We start from the raw sequence: 14,739 nt of genomic DNA on the forward strand, positions 1-14,739 counted from the left end.
AGAAATATTCATAAATTGAACATCATGCCTCTACAGCTAGTTTGGGAAGTACAAACTATTGGTACCACAAGAAATTTCAATCTTTGTACTAGTATACTAAATGAAGCCATACACAATGACATCATATGAGCAATTTAAGTATTGTAACTTTATCATACATTTTTTGCCCATTCACGTCATTTGATTCAAAGATGATTATTATGATAAAAAAACATCCCTAAAATAATAAGATGATCTATACATGGATATCTACAGGCCTGGCTTTCACATACTGATTCAAAGTGACCAGTGGTCAACAATCCTAAAGTGCCTTGCGGGAAACAAGAAAAATACTCAAGACAGCTTGAGGGGTTGATGTAGAATTTTTATTTCTATAGCTTTGTCCATATCTTGTGTTTATTTTGTGTTTCACACATCTATACATATTTACTGCAAAGAATTAGCCATGTAATAGCAATTACCACTGATACATGATCACTGTTCAAGACCAATAACATTTATTTAAAAGACAATTTTCTAAGTCCCTGGTTTTGCTATTTCTTCAGGGAAACTCTGTCCTGGCTTCATAACCTGTCTGACATTAAAATTGATGCGAGTTTCATGAAGATAATCAGCAAACGGTTTCCAATTGTCCTCGTCTTTCAGATATTTCATGTCCTCATCAAATTGTTTAAAGACACTGTCAAGGTCATAGCATTGTGAGTTTGTGGTAGTTTGTGACTGGTCATCACTCTGAGTTGAAGTCCTGTGTGAGGTTTTGTTCTGGAACTGTAAATTACTGTCACCCACTTGTGTGTGGGTGCTTGATGAGTGTTTTGGATCTATGTTTGCACTTGAAGTGTTCATCTGGGTTGATTCATTCTCCACACAGTGATGTTCTGGAGGTCTTTCCTCAACTGTCGTCTCCCCCGTTCTCTGGTCACACTCATATTTTCCAGACGCTTCTTCAGTGAACTTGAAACATTCCGGAACTGGTTTTCCCTTGGCTGGTGGTAAAATCCTTGGCACTGAGTGATAACACCACCGTGTTTCCCCTGACATGATCATGACATCACCACTCTTCAGAAACACAGCGTCTGGTTTCACATCCCTGGTCTTTCCTCCTTGTAAATATATGGCTGTCTGACCAAAGCTGGGAAGAACACAGAGAATGGTGTTACTGTACGATAGTGTAAGACACAGTAATCTTGTTCACTGGGTGTGAGTTTGACATCAGTATTTTTCAAAATTATTTTAAGAGTTGCCACAGTTTACAGCTTTCTCTGGTCAGTGTGGAAAACCTTTTTCCAGGGTGAATTACCTACACCAACATAATCATCATGGCATATTAAAACTTATGTTCTATTTTTGTTTTCATGAGAATATAGTTGGAAAATTATTAAAATGTATGACACTGCTAATTGAAACCAACTACCAGTGATGGCTATTTTCTATTGTTTTGTTTATTATAATTGTAGGAAACTGCAAACTATGATCACCTACCTAAAGGAAAGCAGAGGAGCTGACATATCAAACTCTGCCTCATCTACATGGCCTCCAAGTGTAGAGCTCATGTTGTAATAGTTCACAATACCAGCCTGGGCATGATACTGTCTGAATCCCAACACACTGGCTAGACACTTTGTCAATGCACCTATGTCACTGGGCAAACTGGACCAGATTTCCTTGCCGTAATACTCCTTCTTGCCCCAATTATAGTGGTAGCCCAAGGTAACCCATCTCAGTTTGCTCAGAAAGTCTGTATTTTCAGGCGGATCTGTGGAGTACAGTGAAGGGTCTCTGATGGAAAGATAAGGTGAACAAGAGTTAAATGGGTTAATAATCTTTTATGGGAAAGACAGTTTAATGATCATGCTATGGGTACGTTGACCACAGGTCAGTCAAAAAGCAACTGTAACATTTTGGTCATTCCAGAGTAAACTGTTGATCTTCCACCAAAGAAAGTTTGCAGTAAACAATACACATTAACACACACATTAATAAATATGACTCTGCTCTTTCACTAAAAACTTAAGAGTGACTTAATGTAAGCCTATTTATTTTACTCAGGTATATTCTCTGACACCTATTAAAAGTTATATAATGTCTTATTCTTGTTGTGAGACCTAGCCTTAGGGATATACTTTTTTTATACATCAGTGCTGTAGTTTTTTAGCATTGAGCACTTCATGTCATTGCGCGGACAGCTTAAAGTTTGGTGCATGTTACATACCTTTTATGAATTCTGCTCTCCCAGATGTTATCAGACTCAGCAACCTCCATGTACAAGTCTAAGTTACGCATATTTGGCTTCTCAGGGAAATCTTTGAGACTCCTTTTGACCCAGTACCTTTGGTAACCAGGAATAAATGGATTCACGATGAAGATGAACCCTGCAGAAATGTTAAGGTATGGGATTTGTAATAATTCAGTGGGATACCCTGGTACCAAATATTCATATCTTACACAAAGTACCAAGTAACCTGCCAGACATTATGCAAGCAACAGTAAGTTTCAAGTGCCATAATTTATTTTAACTCCCTAAATTGTGCCTCTCTGAGTGAAAGAATATTATGCTCCATCAGAAAATAAAATAAGAAATACCAAAGAAACTGAAAGAAAAATGAAAAGTGTCTTCATTACCTTTAAACAAAAAAACAAATTCAAACAAGGTGTGGTAATTTGAAACTTGATAGAAAAGAAGCATATGGGCATCATTTGCCAAAAAATTTTAAAAAATAATGTCAAATTCACAAACATCGTTCTTCATTTAGTCAGCATAATAATCACATACACAGACACATAAATATTCAGAGAGCTTGGGGAAAGCCACTCATACACATTAAATGTTTTGTAATTTTTAACAATAATGAAATATATGATCCTCTGTTCTTTCATGGTTATCAATCAATGGGTCACTTTTCATAGTGTCGTTGAACATGCAATTTCTCAACATATCTTTCAGTACCTGGTGATTCTTTCAATCTATACACCTTCCATTCCTTCACTGGTTTCAATCCAAATTTGTTCAGAACAAGTTCATCTTGACAGCAAGTACTGTCCAAATTGTAGGCCTCAATCTGAACAGCGATAAAAGAAAGACAATTAAGTGCAACATGAGTGATAGGACCCAGCAGCATGATAGAAATGAGAATTTGATTTAAGTGATGACATACATATAGTGAGGGTAACTGACAGCAATGTAACTAATATTTCATTTTAAGATACAGGTTTGGGTAGCTGCAAACTTGTAGCTCTACGGTGAGGCGGTCAGTGATTTTTGGTTTTTGCAACCTCGCTCACCAGTAGTGCTACAATGCCAAAGGCCCTATTGAATTTAAGTACGATCTCAGTGTAGTGCACTCAAGATACCAAATGTATACGTTCTGCTGTGTATCATTGCACCTATCTATCAAAAAAGAACACTTTAGAATCGTCTAGACTAACCATTTGGGGATTGAAAATCGCCTGGGACACAGCGATCACACTCGACAATGATCATTGACAAACGAAAAATTACGCGTGTGTCTGCTATGTGTTTAACACGTCCGGTATTTGCATATTGTACAATGGGTGTGCTACATAGCTTTGTAGCTACTGGTGAGCAAGGCCACAAAAACCAAAAATCACCGACTGCCTCACCGTAGAGCTACAAGTTTGCAGATTCAGGTTGGGGTATTTATCTTGAAAACAAACCTTCACAACCCTGAACATCATGGGTCATGAATCAATTTACCACCATCAAAGTAATATTACCTGATTTTGTGGAAAGTTTAGGGAATTTCAACTAAATCTTTATCCCAATGATATAATATTTGCAAATACTGACCATCCAAGAATTGTCCTCCCTAGCATTTGAATCATTTGTCTGATTCCAAGCCCCGATGTCTTTGGCTGTGCTGTGATAAAAAATACTGCAATTATACGGTGTCGCTCAAATTTGATCAGAATTGGTATATACCAGTATGGGTACCAAAGATCAACAATAAATGTTGTTTCTATCTGTTCAGTGCAGGAAAATTCTACGTTGATGTTATGACAATGATTTCTGCACAGTACAACCAGAAAAGCAACAAGAAATATTTAAACCAGAAAAACAAGAATGACAAAAGTAAATAAGGTCTGAAACTTTAGGTACTGGAGGTCAACTTTAGCAACATGCATAGCAGAAACAGCTAGCCCCTCTTAGTTTGAGCATAGACAGTCTTCCCCCCCTATACTGTCTATGGTTTGAGCAGGTCTGTTAATATGTAACAGTTCATAAACAATGACAGGAAATGACTCAAGGTCAGTGGAGTAGCCTGTTTCAGTCACTGGCATGCCACCACTCCTGCATATTTGCAGGATTTCCCTTTTTCTTACCTCATTTGCACATTTTTGACACTGACGTGTTCATTTGAACAACGTCACATCTCAACCCCTGCATCTACCTGTACACCAAATACTGAGATGGTAGCTTTGGCGGTATGGGAGCCTTTGTGTGTGACGGACATACATCCGCACATACATACCCACATACAGACATACAGACACCACCGACTCATCATATAAGCTCTTTTTGGTATTTATATACAAACCAAATATGAGCTAAAAATAAAACGAATAAAGTGGCAGAATGGTGCACCTGGCGCAGTCCCTCCAGAAACAGATTCTAGTTGTGTGTGCCAGTATGTGTGCTGCTACCTGCTCAGGTGCATCCAGTACTACCCTAAGTACAGGTCTGTACATTATTTGCTGGAGGTACATCTGCTAACAATACATAGACCTGCACGTAGGGCAAACCCAGTCGAAACATGCAGCGCTAGGTAACCTAGGATTAGGTTGTTCAGAGTCTTGTACACCTTCACTCAGTTTATAAAACCTGAACATCTTGAAGTGATGAAACCATGGATAGAGTGACTGGACAAGAGGCCCTCCTATTCCTTAACAATGGGGCTGACAAGAAACTCTGAGAGTAAATGCACAAAATTGAAGGCTTAAAGTGGGGCTCAGGTAGTGATAAGTTGTACAGATTCACCTTAAGTATGCAACAGTTGTGCACATTTATGTCTGTGAACAAGGTAATGGCGACAGAATCTTGAAGTTTACGAACACACTTTGTCAACAAATGTCAGAGGGGACGCCATTTTGGAAGTTGTCTCCTAGCGCGAATGGCTGCGATGAGAGATTGCATTAATGGAAATAGTTGCATTTCACAGTGAATATTGTGAAGACTAGGAAGTCAAGATGAGTGCAAAAATTTTCCCAAAACGTATTTTTTCTTCCAAGAAACTGCTGACGAAATTTTTACTTTGAAACGTCTATGACTTTTGGCATCGGAAGGAATGGCCATGCGGGTAAATTGTACATTCTTCTACTGGTTCTGTGCTCTAAACAGACTCAGCTATGCAGCGCAAATTAGCGCCCACGGTTTTCCCAATGCAGGAAGTAAGGTTTGCAATAGTGCCGTCTTGATCAACATGTTTTTCACCCGTGTGCGCCTGTCATTGACCAGAAACAATGGCTTGTAGCCATGTAGCCCTGCGTACAGGTCTGTGTGCTCCCGGCGTTATATGGCCTCCACCACAGCCCTGCAACGGTCCATAGAGATAACTGGTGAGATTCAAAATGGCGATCTCCATGGGTAAACAACTTGTCGAGTATGTTATGTTTCAGAAAACGAGCGGTTTTGGACGTTGGGAGAAGTTAATTGCATCTTTTCTGGGGTCGGTTAGGAGGTAAGGTAGGCAGGGAAAGGATTTTGCCCCAATAGAGCAGAATTTCGGCCAAAAAGACAGTCTTTTCGTTGCAGTCCGGATCTGGACCGCATTGTCGCAGTCATCTCCATTTGTCTCCATAGAAAGTTGCAGTGCTGTGGAGGCCGTATAACGCCGGGAACACACAGACCTGTACGCAGGGCTAGTAGCCATGGTACTGGAAACACAAAGGTCAGCGTGAGGACAATCTTCTATTTTCTTTCACTGGACTTATCTACCTATATATTCTCAGGTAAATGATTTGAAACTATAAATGCACCTTTCACTATGGACTCATTATTTTACAGTTAAACATCTTTTAGCCATTTTAACCATATTGGTTAAAATGGTAACGTTACTAATTCTGGGAATTATCGCCCTATTGCTATTGCCACTGCCATTTCTAAAATGTATGAATTATTCATTCTTGATAAGTGTGATAGTCTGCTGTACACAAATGATCATCAATTTAGTTTCAAGTCACTCAACTGATATGTGTGTATTTTTAGTAAAAGAAATAATTGATTTTTATAAGCGTCATAATACCCCTGTTTTCCTTTGTTTTCTTGATGCGACAAAACCTTCGTTAAAGTGAACCATTGGACATTATTTCGCAAATTGATTGATAGAGGTATTCCGAATTTTATAGTTCGTATGTTGGTTTATTAGTATAGGCATCAAGAATTTGCTGTAAGATGGGGTTCTGTTTATCTAAACATTTTAAAACATGTAATGGTGTGAGACAAGGAGTATACTTTCTCCACGTCTTTTTTCAGTCTTTGTTGATAAACTTAGTCATTTACTTGTAAAGAAAAATATCGGCTGCTTCCTCGGTGGAAAGTGCATGAATCACCTGTTATATGCTGATGATATAGTACTGATTTGTCCTAGTGTAAAGGGTATCAACAACCTCTTGAATATTTGTACTCAATATGCTAATGACCATGATATTGTCTTTAATGCTTTGAAATCTAAGTGTCTTGCCATTTTGCCTAATATGCTTAATATTTGTAAGATTCCGCATGTGTACTTGTATGACAAAGAGCTTTCTTTTGTAGATAAGCATTCTTATCTTGGTGTCATTTTCAACTGCAATGGCGATGATAATGATGATATTAAGCGTCAAATGAGGTTGTTTATGCCAGAGCTAACATGTTAATCCGTGAGTTTTGGAACTGTTTGTACTCTGTCACAATAAGACTTTTTATAACATATTGTACTTCTATGTACTGCTCACATCTTTGGAGTAAGTTCACAAATCAGTGTATCAATAATGTTCGCGTTGCTTATAACAACGGCTTTAGAATCTTGTTTGGTATTGACAGAAGATTAAGTATCTTGAACACTTTTGTTCAGAGCAACATTTTGACTTTCGAAAGTAAACAGCGCACTTTACGCTCAAAATTTCATATGAGGCTGATGAATAGTGAAAATTCTCTTATTAGTGCTGCTATCAATACATATATTATGTGTGGTAGCCTGTTCTGGAAAAGACTGTTTTCCGACTGCTTTTAAACTTCAAGTTTTCTCTGTCTGACAGTTTTAATTTTCATCTTGATTTAGTGTTTTTAATTTTTTTTTATAGTTTATCAGTCCCCCTTTTTTCTGTATGTTTTTTTGGTGTATGAATTGGTTCTCGAAATAAATAAATAAATAAATAAAAAAATAAAATTATTCCTCAATACAATATTCTCAGGGAAAGAATTTGGAAACTTTGATTTTCCAGAGGCTGCCAAATTGTGATTATACTAATTACCCAAATCATTTTCCAGATTTGGACTTTATACCAACACTTTCAACAGGTGCCATTGAGATTTTGGCAAAAGATTTCAGTGTTAAAATCGTCCGGTCACCCTACCATTAGTACCATGGATGTACTACATCGGGGTCCAGACACTTCGCACCAAAACCAGTTCGCCCCACACAACTTCGTCCCAAAACCATTTCGTACCAAAACCACCTCGTCCCAAGTACTACTTCGCCCAACCCCACTTCGCCCCAAGTACCACATCGTACTAAAACCACTTCGCCCAAAGTATAGTACCGTCAACTCGTCCTGAAACAACGATGTTACGACGTATCATAAGGTTGTTTTTACCTACAACTTGGAAGCATTAATGTGTTAGGACATTTTGGCTACCACGAACCATTTATTGTTGCATGAAACCATAAACGATAGAATAAGAAAAAAGAAACACGCAAATGCTACAACTCAGGTGCCTTGCGCGGAATTGCACGATGTCAATTTCGCGAAATGTGTACACTTTCAAGATTTCAGTCCCAGGATGACAGAAAGGTGGTTATTTTCAGCTTTACCAGTTAGCGATAAGTTTCGGGCAAAGTGGTTTGGGGACATGACTTTTGGGCGAAGTGGTTTTGGTACGAGGTTGTTTTGGTGCGAAGTGGTATTGGTGCGAAATGGTATGGGACGAGATGGTATGGTGCGAAGTGGTTTTGGTGCGAAGTGTCTAGGAACCACTACATCCACCATGATGAAACCTAATGTAATTGTAATGTCCACAGCTTTTCTTTATCTCCGCGTAAATAAGAAGTTATCAAATAGGTACCTTATCAGAAAAATTGCCTGGTTTGTCAAAATCGATGATTTCACTTAAATCAGGTGGTGGATTTCGTCGTTTGTACCTCTTATATTCAATTTTGAACGGATCCATGACTTCGCCTTGCATGTCCATGGGCGCCGCCATTTTGATTGCGAAAGAATACGAGAAACTGCGAATACATTCGGCAATTTTCGTTTGTATCTCCATCATAAGGTTTGACCCAGTATCAAGACGAATGGTTCAGTGACCAATTGTTTTTTGCTCAAATAAGGTATTTTTTCGATTTATTTTACGGGACTTTGAGTTTTATCCTGAAAAAAGTGCAAGTTAATATAACCATAGTCTTCGGATTTATTCGGACACTTCCGACGGAGAGTCAAATTTGCAAGGACAGACGACGCGCACGGAAACATGGCTGGCAGACAAGCGCTCTCGGTGTACGTTAGTCGAATTCCATGGACCATTTCTCAAAGTAAGAGTTGTTTTCCATACGATCCTTCAAAACAATGAAGCACCAAGTCAACATAGAAAAAAAAGGAAAAGTAACCGTCTGTACGATGCATGAACGATAAACAGAGACCGGTGTTCTCAGGCGCTAGGCCTCACCACAGTCACCTGTGGTCCATTCCGCTCTGTGTCTGTGCGCCCCATAGACGTGTTTACATATGCCTTAGAAGAAGAGCTGGGCATATGTACACACGTCTATGGGGCGCATAGACACAGAGCGCAATCGACCACAGGTGACTGTGGTCTCACTCAGTATGAGCAGTGGCAGTGAACCCTCAACCTCTCTGAATGATTGCTGTGAACTGTTGCATAGACAGGTTCCACTACCTCGTGTATGACCAAAGTATAGCACCAGTATAGTTGATTTCAGCTATATACCATAGGACCATAGGATGTGGAACAGTTTCTGTCATTCAGTTTTACAGAAATGTTACCATGTGTCTATGGCTTGCCTTCTTCACCAAGAGGATACATACATAATGTATCAGTTTACAGCATATTTATTGATTTTATCAAATGTTGATCATCCTTCTGGATCATTTTGCCAGTTTAGCTGACAACCCGTGCAATCAAATTAAATCTACCACAATTATCTACAATTTCTCAGTTGTGAATGGGCAACATTACAGTTACTCACTCACTGGCTGCTCTTTTATAGGTAGGGTCAACCTAGCCCTGCGTACGATGCTGTGTGTTCCGCTACAGCTAATCGCCCCGCTCACTACAGCCCTGCAAAGACCCGTACGTAGGGTCGGTGACTTCAAATCCATTTTGGGACTTGACGTAAAAAGCCAAATTACTGCCGAAATTCAGCGTTCTCCGGCCCAAGTCGTATCCCTGCCTACCTCAGCTACTCGATCGCTTCCAAAATGCGTATGATGCTGTGTGTTCCGCTACAGCTAAGGCGATTAGCTGTAGCGGAACACACAGCATCGTACGCAGGGCTGGATCGCTTCCAAAAATGCCAGTCTTTTATTCACTTCTCGTAAATAACCGTCGATGTCGGCAACTCTCTCGCTAGCCCTGCGTACGATGCTGTGTGTTGGCCGCTATGTCAGCTACAACACACAGCATCGTACGCAGGGCTAGCGAGAGAGTTGCCGACATCGACGGTTATTTACGAGAAGTGAATAAAAGACTGGCATTTTTGGAAGCGATCGAGTAGCTGAGGTAGGCAGGGATACGACTTGGGCCCAAGAACGCTGAATTTCAGCAGTAATTTGGCTTTTTACGTCAAGTCCCAAAATGGATTTGAAGTCACCGACCCTACGTACGGGTCTTTGCAGGGCTGTGGTGAGCGGGGCGATTAGCTGTAGCGGAACACACAGCATTGTATGCAGGGCTAGGGTCAACCAAGGGTCATACCTGCCACAGTAATTTTTCGAGACATCTTCATACTAAATTGGCAGTTTACTATTAGTACTACACCAATCTGTGTCATTAATTCAACTTCTAAATAAGAATATACAGGAAATTTTGTAAGTTATCCGACACAGATTTTCATCCTATGATATGCCGTAAAATAAACATGCGTACGGAAGAAGGGTAAGGTGGTTCGGAACTATTTTGTCTATGACCAAAAAAGGCAATTCCCTAGGTGTCCAATCTGTCGGACACGACAAAAACGGTCCTTCTCAGGACCACATGCCAACAGTCCTATTCACGACCACAACATTGTCCAAAAAGAGAAAACAGTATTGTTCGTTCATTCACTGGATGCATGTATGTTTGTGTATTGTGTGGGTAATCTTTACCTAATTTCCCTGACACGACCATATGTTATATTTGCTTCAACCAACTAGGGTAAACATCGCTTGGACCTTATGAAAATTTGAATAATCATGATTTGTAATTTTGTGACATTTACAAATGGGGTCAAATGATCGTTCAGGGCACATACTTTTGAAATATATGCATTCTCTGACAATAAACATGACATTTCTTCAGGTTTTTCGACTGAAATGTATTTGCTATATATTCACAGACATCATATACAAGATTCAATGACGGGATTCTTGGACTGAACACAACACGTCAGACCAGTGGCGTAACTTTTTTACATATTCACAGACATAATAATTGGGCTTATGTAGTGGGAGATTCCCGTTAAACCAAAGAAAGTGATGTGATGGTTTTTGACAACCATTTTAGGATTTGGACAGTTTCATGAAGTCTGAAATATGAATTCTTCTTCTATTGCAGGAGAACTAAAAGAATACTTTAGTCAGTTTGGAACTGTGAGGAGAGCAATTGTTCCAGTGGTAAGAATCCCAATAGAGTGACTGCAGTCTGATGACAAGCTACAAACATAATAAAATCCACACTTAAGGGTGATTTGTAAAATACATTGCAATCAAATGTAACTTATATTTTCACTGGCATGTGCTCATCATTTTGAGCTCATATTCGGATATATATATATATATATATATATATATATATATATATATATATATATATATATATATATATATATATATATATATATATACCAAAGAGAGCTTTAATTGGTTAGTCGATGGTGTCTGTACGTACGTATTTATGCCTGTATGCATGTCCATCCACATCAAATCTACCATCTTTCACACTAGAAAAGATATTGCTGATTGTATCATGCATTTCTTTGATGATGATTCATCCATCTTGAAATACCCAAGTGTTTATATTTACAAGCTGATAAGAAACCAAGTGAAGTTTTGGTCTTCATAGTTTGCTGTCATCATCATAATAGAATATAAAGTGAAGATTTTTTACCTGGTTATGTTTTCCTCAATCTGAAGAAGAAGATCCAATAATATGCACCATGACTTACTAAAGTTTGTTTTATAATTCCAGGACAAGGAAACAGGCTTCTTCAAGAGATTTGCATTCATAGATTTTTCCAACAAAGAGGGGTTTCAAAACACAATACAGAGGTCAGCCCACGTAATAGAGGGAACAAGGGTAAGAGTGTCCTGTTCTTTGATTGCATATACTGGTACTGTTCAGATAGAACTAACACCTGATCTATATCATCAAACGGCACACACCAGTGACTTGTAGAATGTTCCAATGTGCTTAGCTTCCCTTGCAGGTGTGAAGTTGGACTAGTAAAGCTTCTCTATTGATATTTCTCCAGTTACAGGTTTCTTGGTGGATGTACAATAGTTTCTCCTACTCCTTGTATTAAGCAGCAATATTATTGTAGAGCAATTGACACAGCATAACTTCTGATGTGTAGAATTATCCAAAAAACCCAGTCAATAAAAAACATTTTAGAAAGTAAAAGTGACTTTCCATGACAATGAAACTGTAAAGCTGAAGGTTTGGAGGAAAAGTGGGTTCATTCCTCACATGAATGGTTAAGTTGTGGAATAAAGACAGCAAAGTAACTCTTGGTCTGTATTTAAATGTAACTCATGCTTGAGAAATAGTCATCATCTTTGCAAGTTCTATTTATTACCATCAACACGTATCCACATGCCATATAGCTGGGTGATTGATAAACTTGGTTATTTCCTTTTGTCACAAATAAACAATGGACTCCTTTTATCAACCCTCTATTAACTTAGGGCATTTTTGTGTGGTTACATCGAATGCCTTTACCAAATTGGCTGTAGGTTGCACTCTTTAAAATCAAAGGTATTAGAACCATGGAATTTTCCCTGTCAGCTGATACTCCATTACTGTTGAAAACAAGTCTTTGAAATTGTATCCAGAAAGTGAAAAGTTGGTTTTTGCACAAAGCATCAGACATAGTCATGTACTTTCATTATTATGACTGTCAAGAGCAAACTAAACAAGTACGAAAGTTGCAATTTTCTGGTCACTTTTTAGGAGTGGGTTTTGCGGTGTCCAAGGAAACTAGATCATCTAACTTAATCTGAATCCAAGCATTATTAATTAAACAGAGTTGGTGTTTGAAGACTAATTGTTTCGCTATGCCTCACATTCTATGCCTTTTCTCTTAACGACACAGATACAGGTAAAACCAAGCCAAGCCAGTGGTGTCCTCATGGGAACAGCCAGCAACAGGGTCCAACAACTTGGCAAAGTCACTGTAGATGATATATTAGATGTAAACACCGACACATCACCATCATGATTTTCAGTATGCTGATTGTTAAATGAGTATTTAACAAATTTCATTCATAGAATGTCATATTTGTGTGTGGAAGTTTTATTTGTAAACAGTGATCAGTATTTTAGGAAATAATGTTACCTTGGTTGCAATAAAAATATTCCTAGACTTATTCATGTTTGTAAAGATGTTAAGTTTTATTCTTTGGATGGCTACCTAGACATCTTACACTGTCTTGGTTATAAAACTATATTCAGGTGACTTTTAGTTGACAATCATGTTGTTCATTGTCAGCTGGTTCATCTGTGGCCAATTTTGATGTAATTATACCTCCTGGTCTTTGGCAGTCATCTATATTATCTCTTGCCTCGAGTTTCTTGTTTGCTGTCACATAGTTCATTATCTCTTGCCTCGAGTTTCTTGTTTGCTGTCACATAGTTCATTATCTCTTGCCTCGAGTTTCTTGTTAGCTGTCACATAGTTCATTATCTCTTGCCTCGAGTTTCTTGTTAGCTGTCACATAGTTCATTATCTCTTGCCTCGAGTTTCTTGTTAGCTGTCACATAGTTCATTATCTCTTGCCTCGAGTTTCTTGTTTGCTGTCACATAGTTCATTATCTCTTGCCTGAGTTTCTTGTTAGCTGTCACATAGTTCATTATCTCTTGCCTCGAGTTTCTTGTTTGCTGTCACATAGTATCATATGTAAAGAGTCAATAAGCCATGAATAATTCAAATACTCATGACAATCCAAAAGTCGATGTGTTTAGAGGAAAGGGGAGTTTCGGTCTCTTTTGATAATCGTGCACAAAGTTGCCTCATTACAAGGTGTTTGTGTAGCAAACACCTGAGTTTTTATCTAAAAATAGAAAATTAATCATTATTTTATAGGATTTTTATACACGTCCATCTTAATTAATAAGGCTTGGGAAATCCAATTATTTAAGATGAGCGTGAATAGACCCATCAGTCATATTAAAACTAAATAAATGTATAATTCCGGTAATTAACAGACAAGGCGCAGTCAATTCAATCAACCATAGATGAGATAGTATCTTGGGAGGTGTACAACAGAAGGAATAAATCACTCATTTACAGAGGTTACTGAACTTTAATGGTCTCAACAAAGATATTACATTTCTTTGTCTGTAAAAATGTGACAATTCTCAAGTACACTTCCCATTGAAAGTTATTTGTTGCGATATTGTCAAGGTGGTCTCTGAAAAGATACAGGGAAACTTACATCCTGGTCCTTGAACAGTGGGCATGGACAAGAACACAAAGTACATGCACAGCAGATACTGAGATTGGAAATCCATAGCAGCATAGTATCTTTACTCACTGAATTTCAGTCACTAATTCTTGCATCAAAATCTGTCCGTTCCTTTGTTACATTGGCATAGTGTGTTTGAGATGCTCAGCAAAGCAGTATTGACATTTTGTTTAGATTACAGACAAATGACATAAAATACATGCCATGGAGCACTTAAATTCAGGTATCTTTTATATGAGGAAATTGTATACTGTGCGTACTGTCTACTCAAAAAAACTCTAGCATGGGCCTTCTGAGGTATTACATGTACAGGCTTCTTATGGACATGTCCTGGGGTAAACTAAAAAGAGCAAGTAAAATTCTGCTAAGACATGATTAGCTTTGCGGAATACATCCAATTATTACTTTCACTTGTATTTTTATCTCCCTAGATGGCAAATACTACCAAACATGAACAGAACTTCAGTCTGAACTCTAGCATGTGATTTTCACGATTTTTGTTCGGGGTATGAGGAACACAAGCAAACAATTATCCCCACAGAAAAATGATGAGAAAAATATACTGCTGATGAGAAAATAATGCCCAATAATGGAATCAGTGGGAGTCCTAACCTGAAGAACCCACT

General features: G+C 38.4%; 2 protein-coding genes across 2 annotated transcripts; one reads left to right on the top strand and one right to left on the bottom strand.

The window, feature by feature from the left end:
- Positions 1–351: 351 nt before the first annotated feature.
- LOC139150154 (nucleic acid dioxygenase ALKBH1-like) lies at positions 352–8,446 on the bottom strand. Its single transcript, XM_070722337.1, has 5 exons — positions 8,282–8,446; positions 2,948–3,059; positions 2,213–2,372; positions 1,483–1,779; positions 352–1,132 (listed from the first exon to the last, which is right to left on the bottom strand). Exons 1-5 carry the CDS (start codon positions 8,417–8,419, stop codon positions 517–519), a joined length of 1,323 nt encoding a protein of 440 aa, XP_070578438.1. The 5' UTR covers positions 8,420–8,446; the 3' UTR covers positions 352–516.
- A 169-nt stretch (positions 8,447–8,615) lies between these two features.
- LOC139150155 (SRA stem-loop-interacting RNA-binding protein, mitochondrial-like) lies at positions 8,616–13,014 on the top strand. The gene is made up of 4 exons (XM_070722338.1): positions 8,616–8,747; positions 10,985–11,043; positions 11,618–11,725; positions 12,741–13,014. Exons 1-4 carry the CDS (start codon positions 8,687–8,689, stop codon positions 12,864–12,866), a joined length of 354 nt encoding a protein of 117 aa, XP_070578439.1. The 5' UTR covers positions 8,616–8,686; the 3' UTR covers positions 12,867–13,014.
- The last annotated feature ends 1,725 nt before the right edge of the window (positions 13,015–14,739 follow it).

The sequence above is a fragment of the Ptychodera flava genome, chromosome 14 (assembly GCF_041260155.1).
Source record: "Ptychodera flava strain L36383 chromosome 14, AS_Pfla_20210202, whole genome shotgun sequence".
In the NCBI taxonomy this organism is placed as follows: domain Eukaryota; kingdom Metazoa; phylum Hemichordata; class Enteropneusta; family Ptychoderidae; genus Ptychodera; species Ptychodera flava.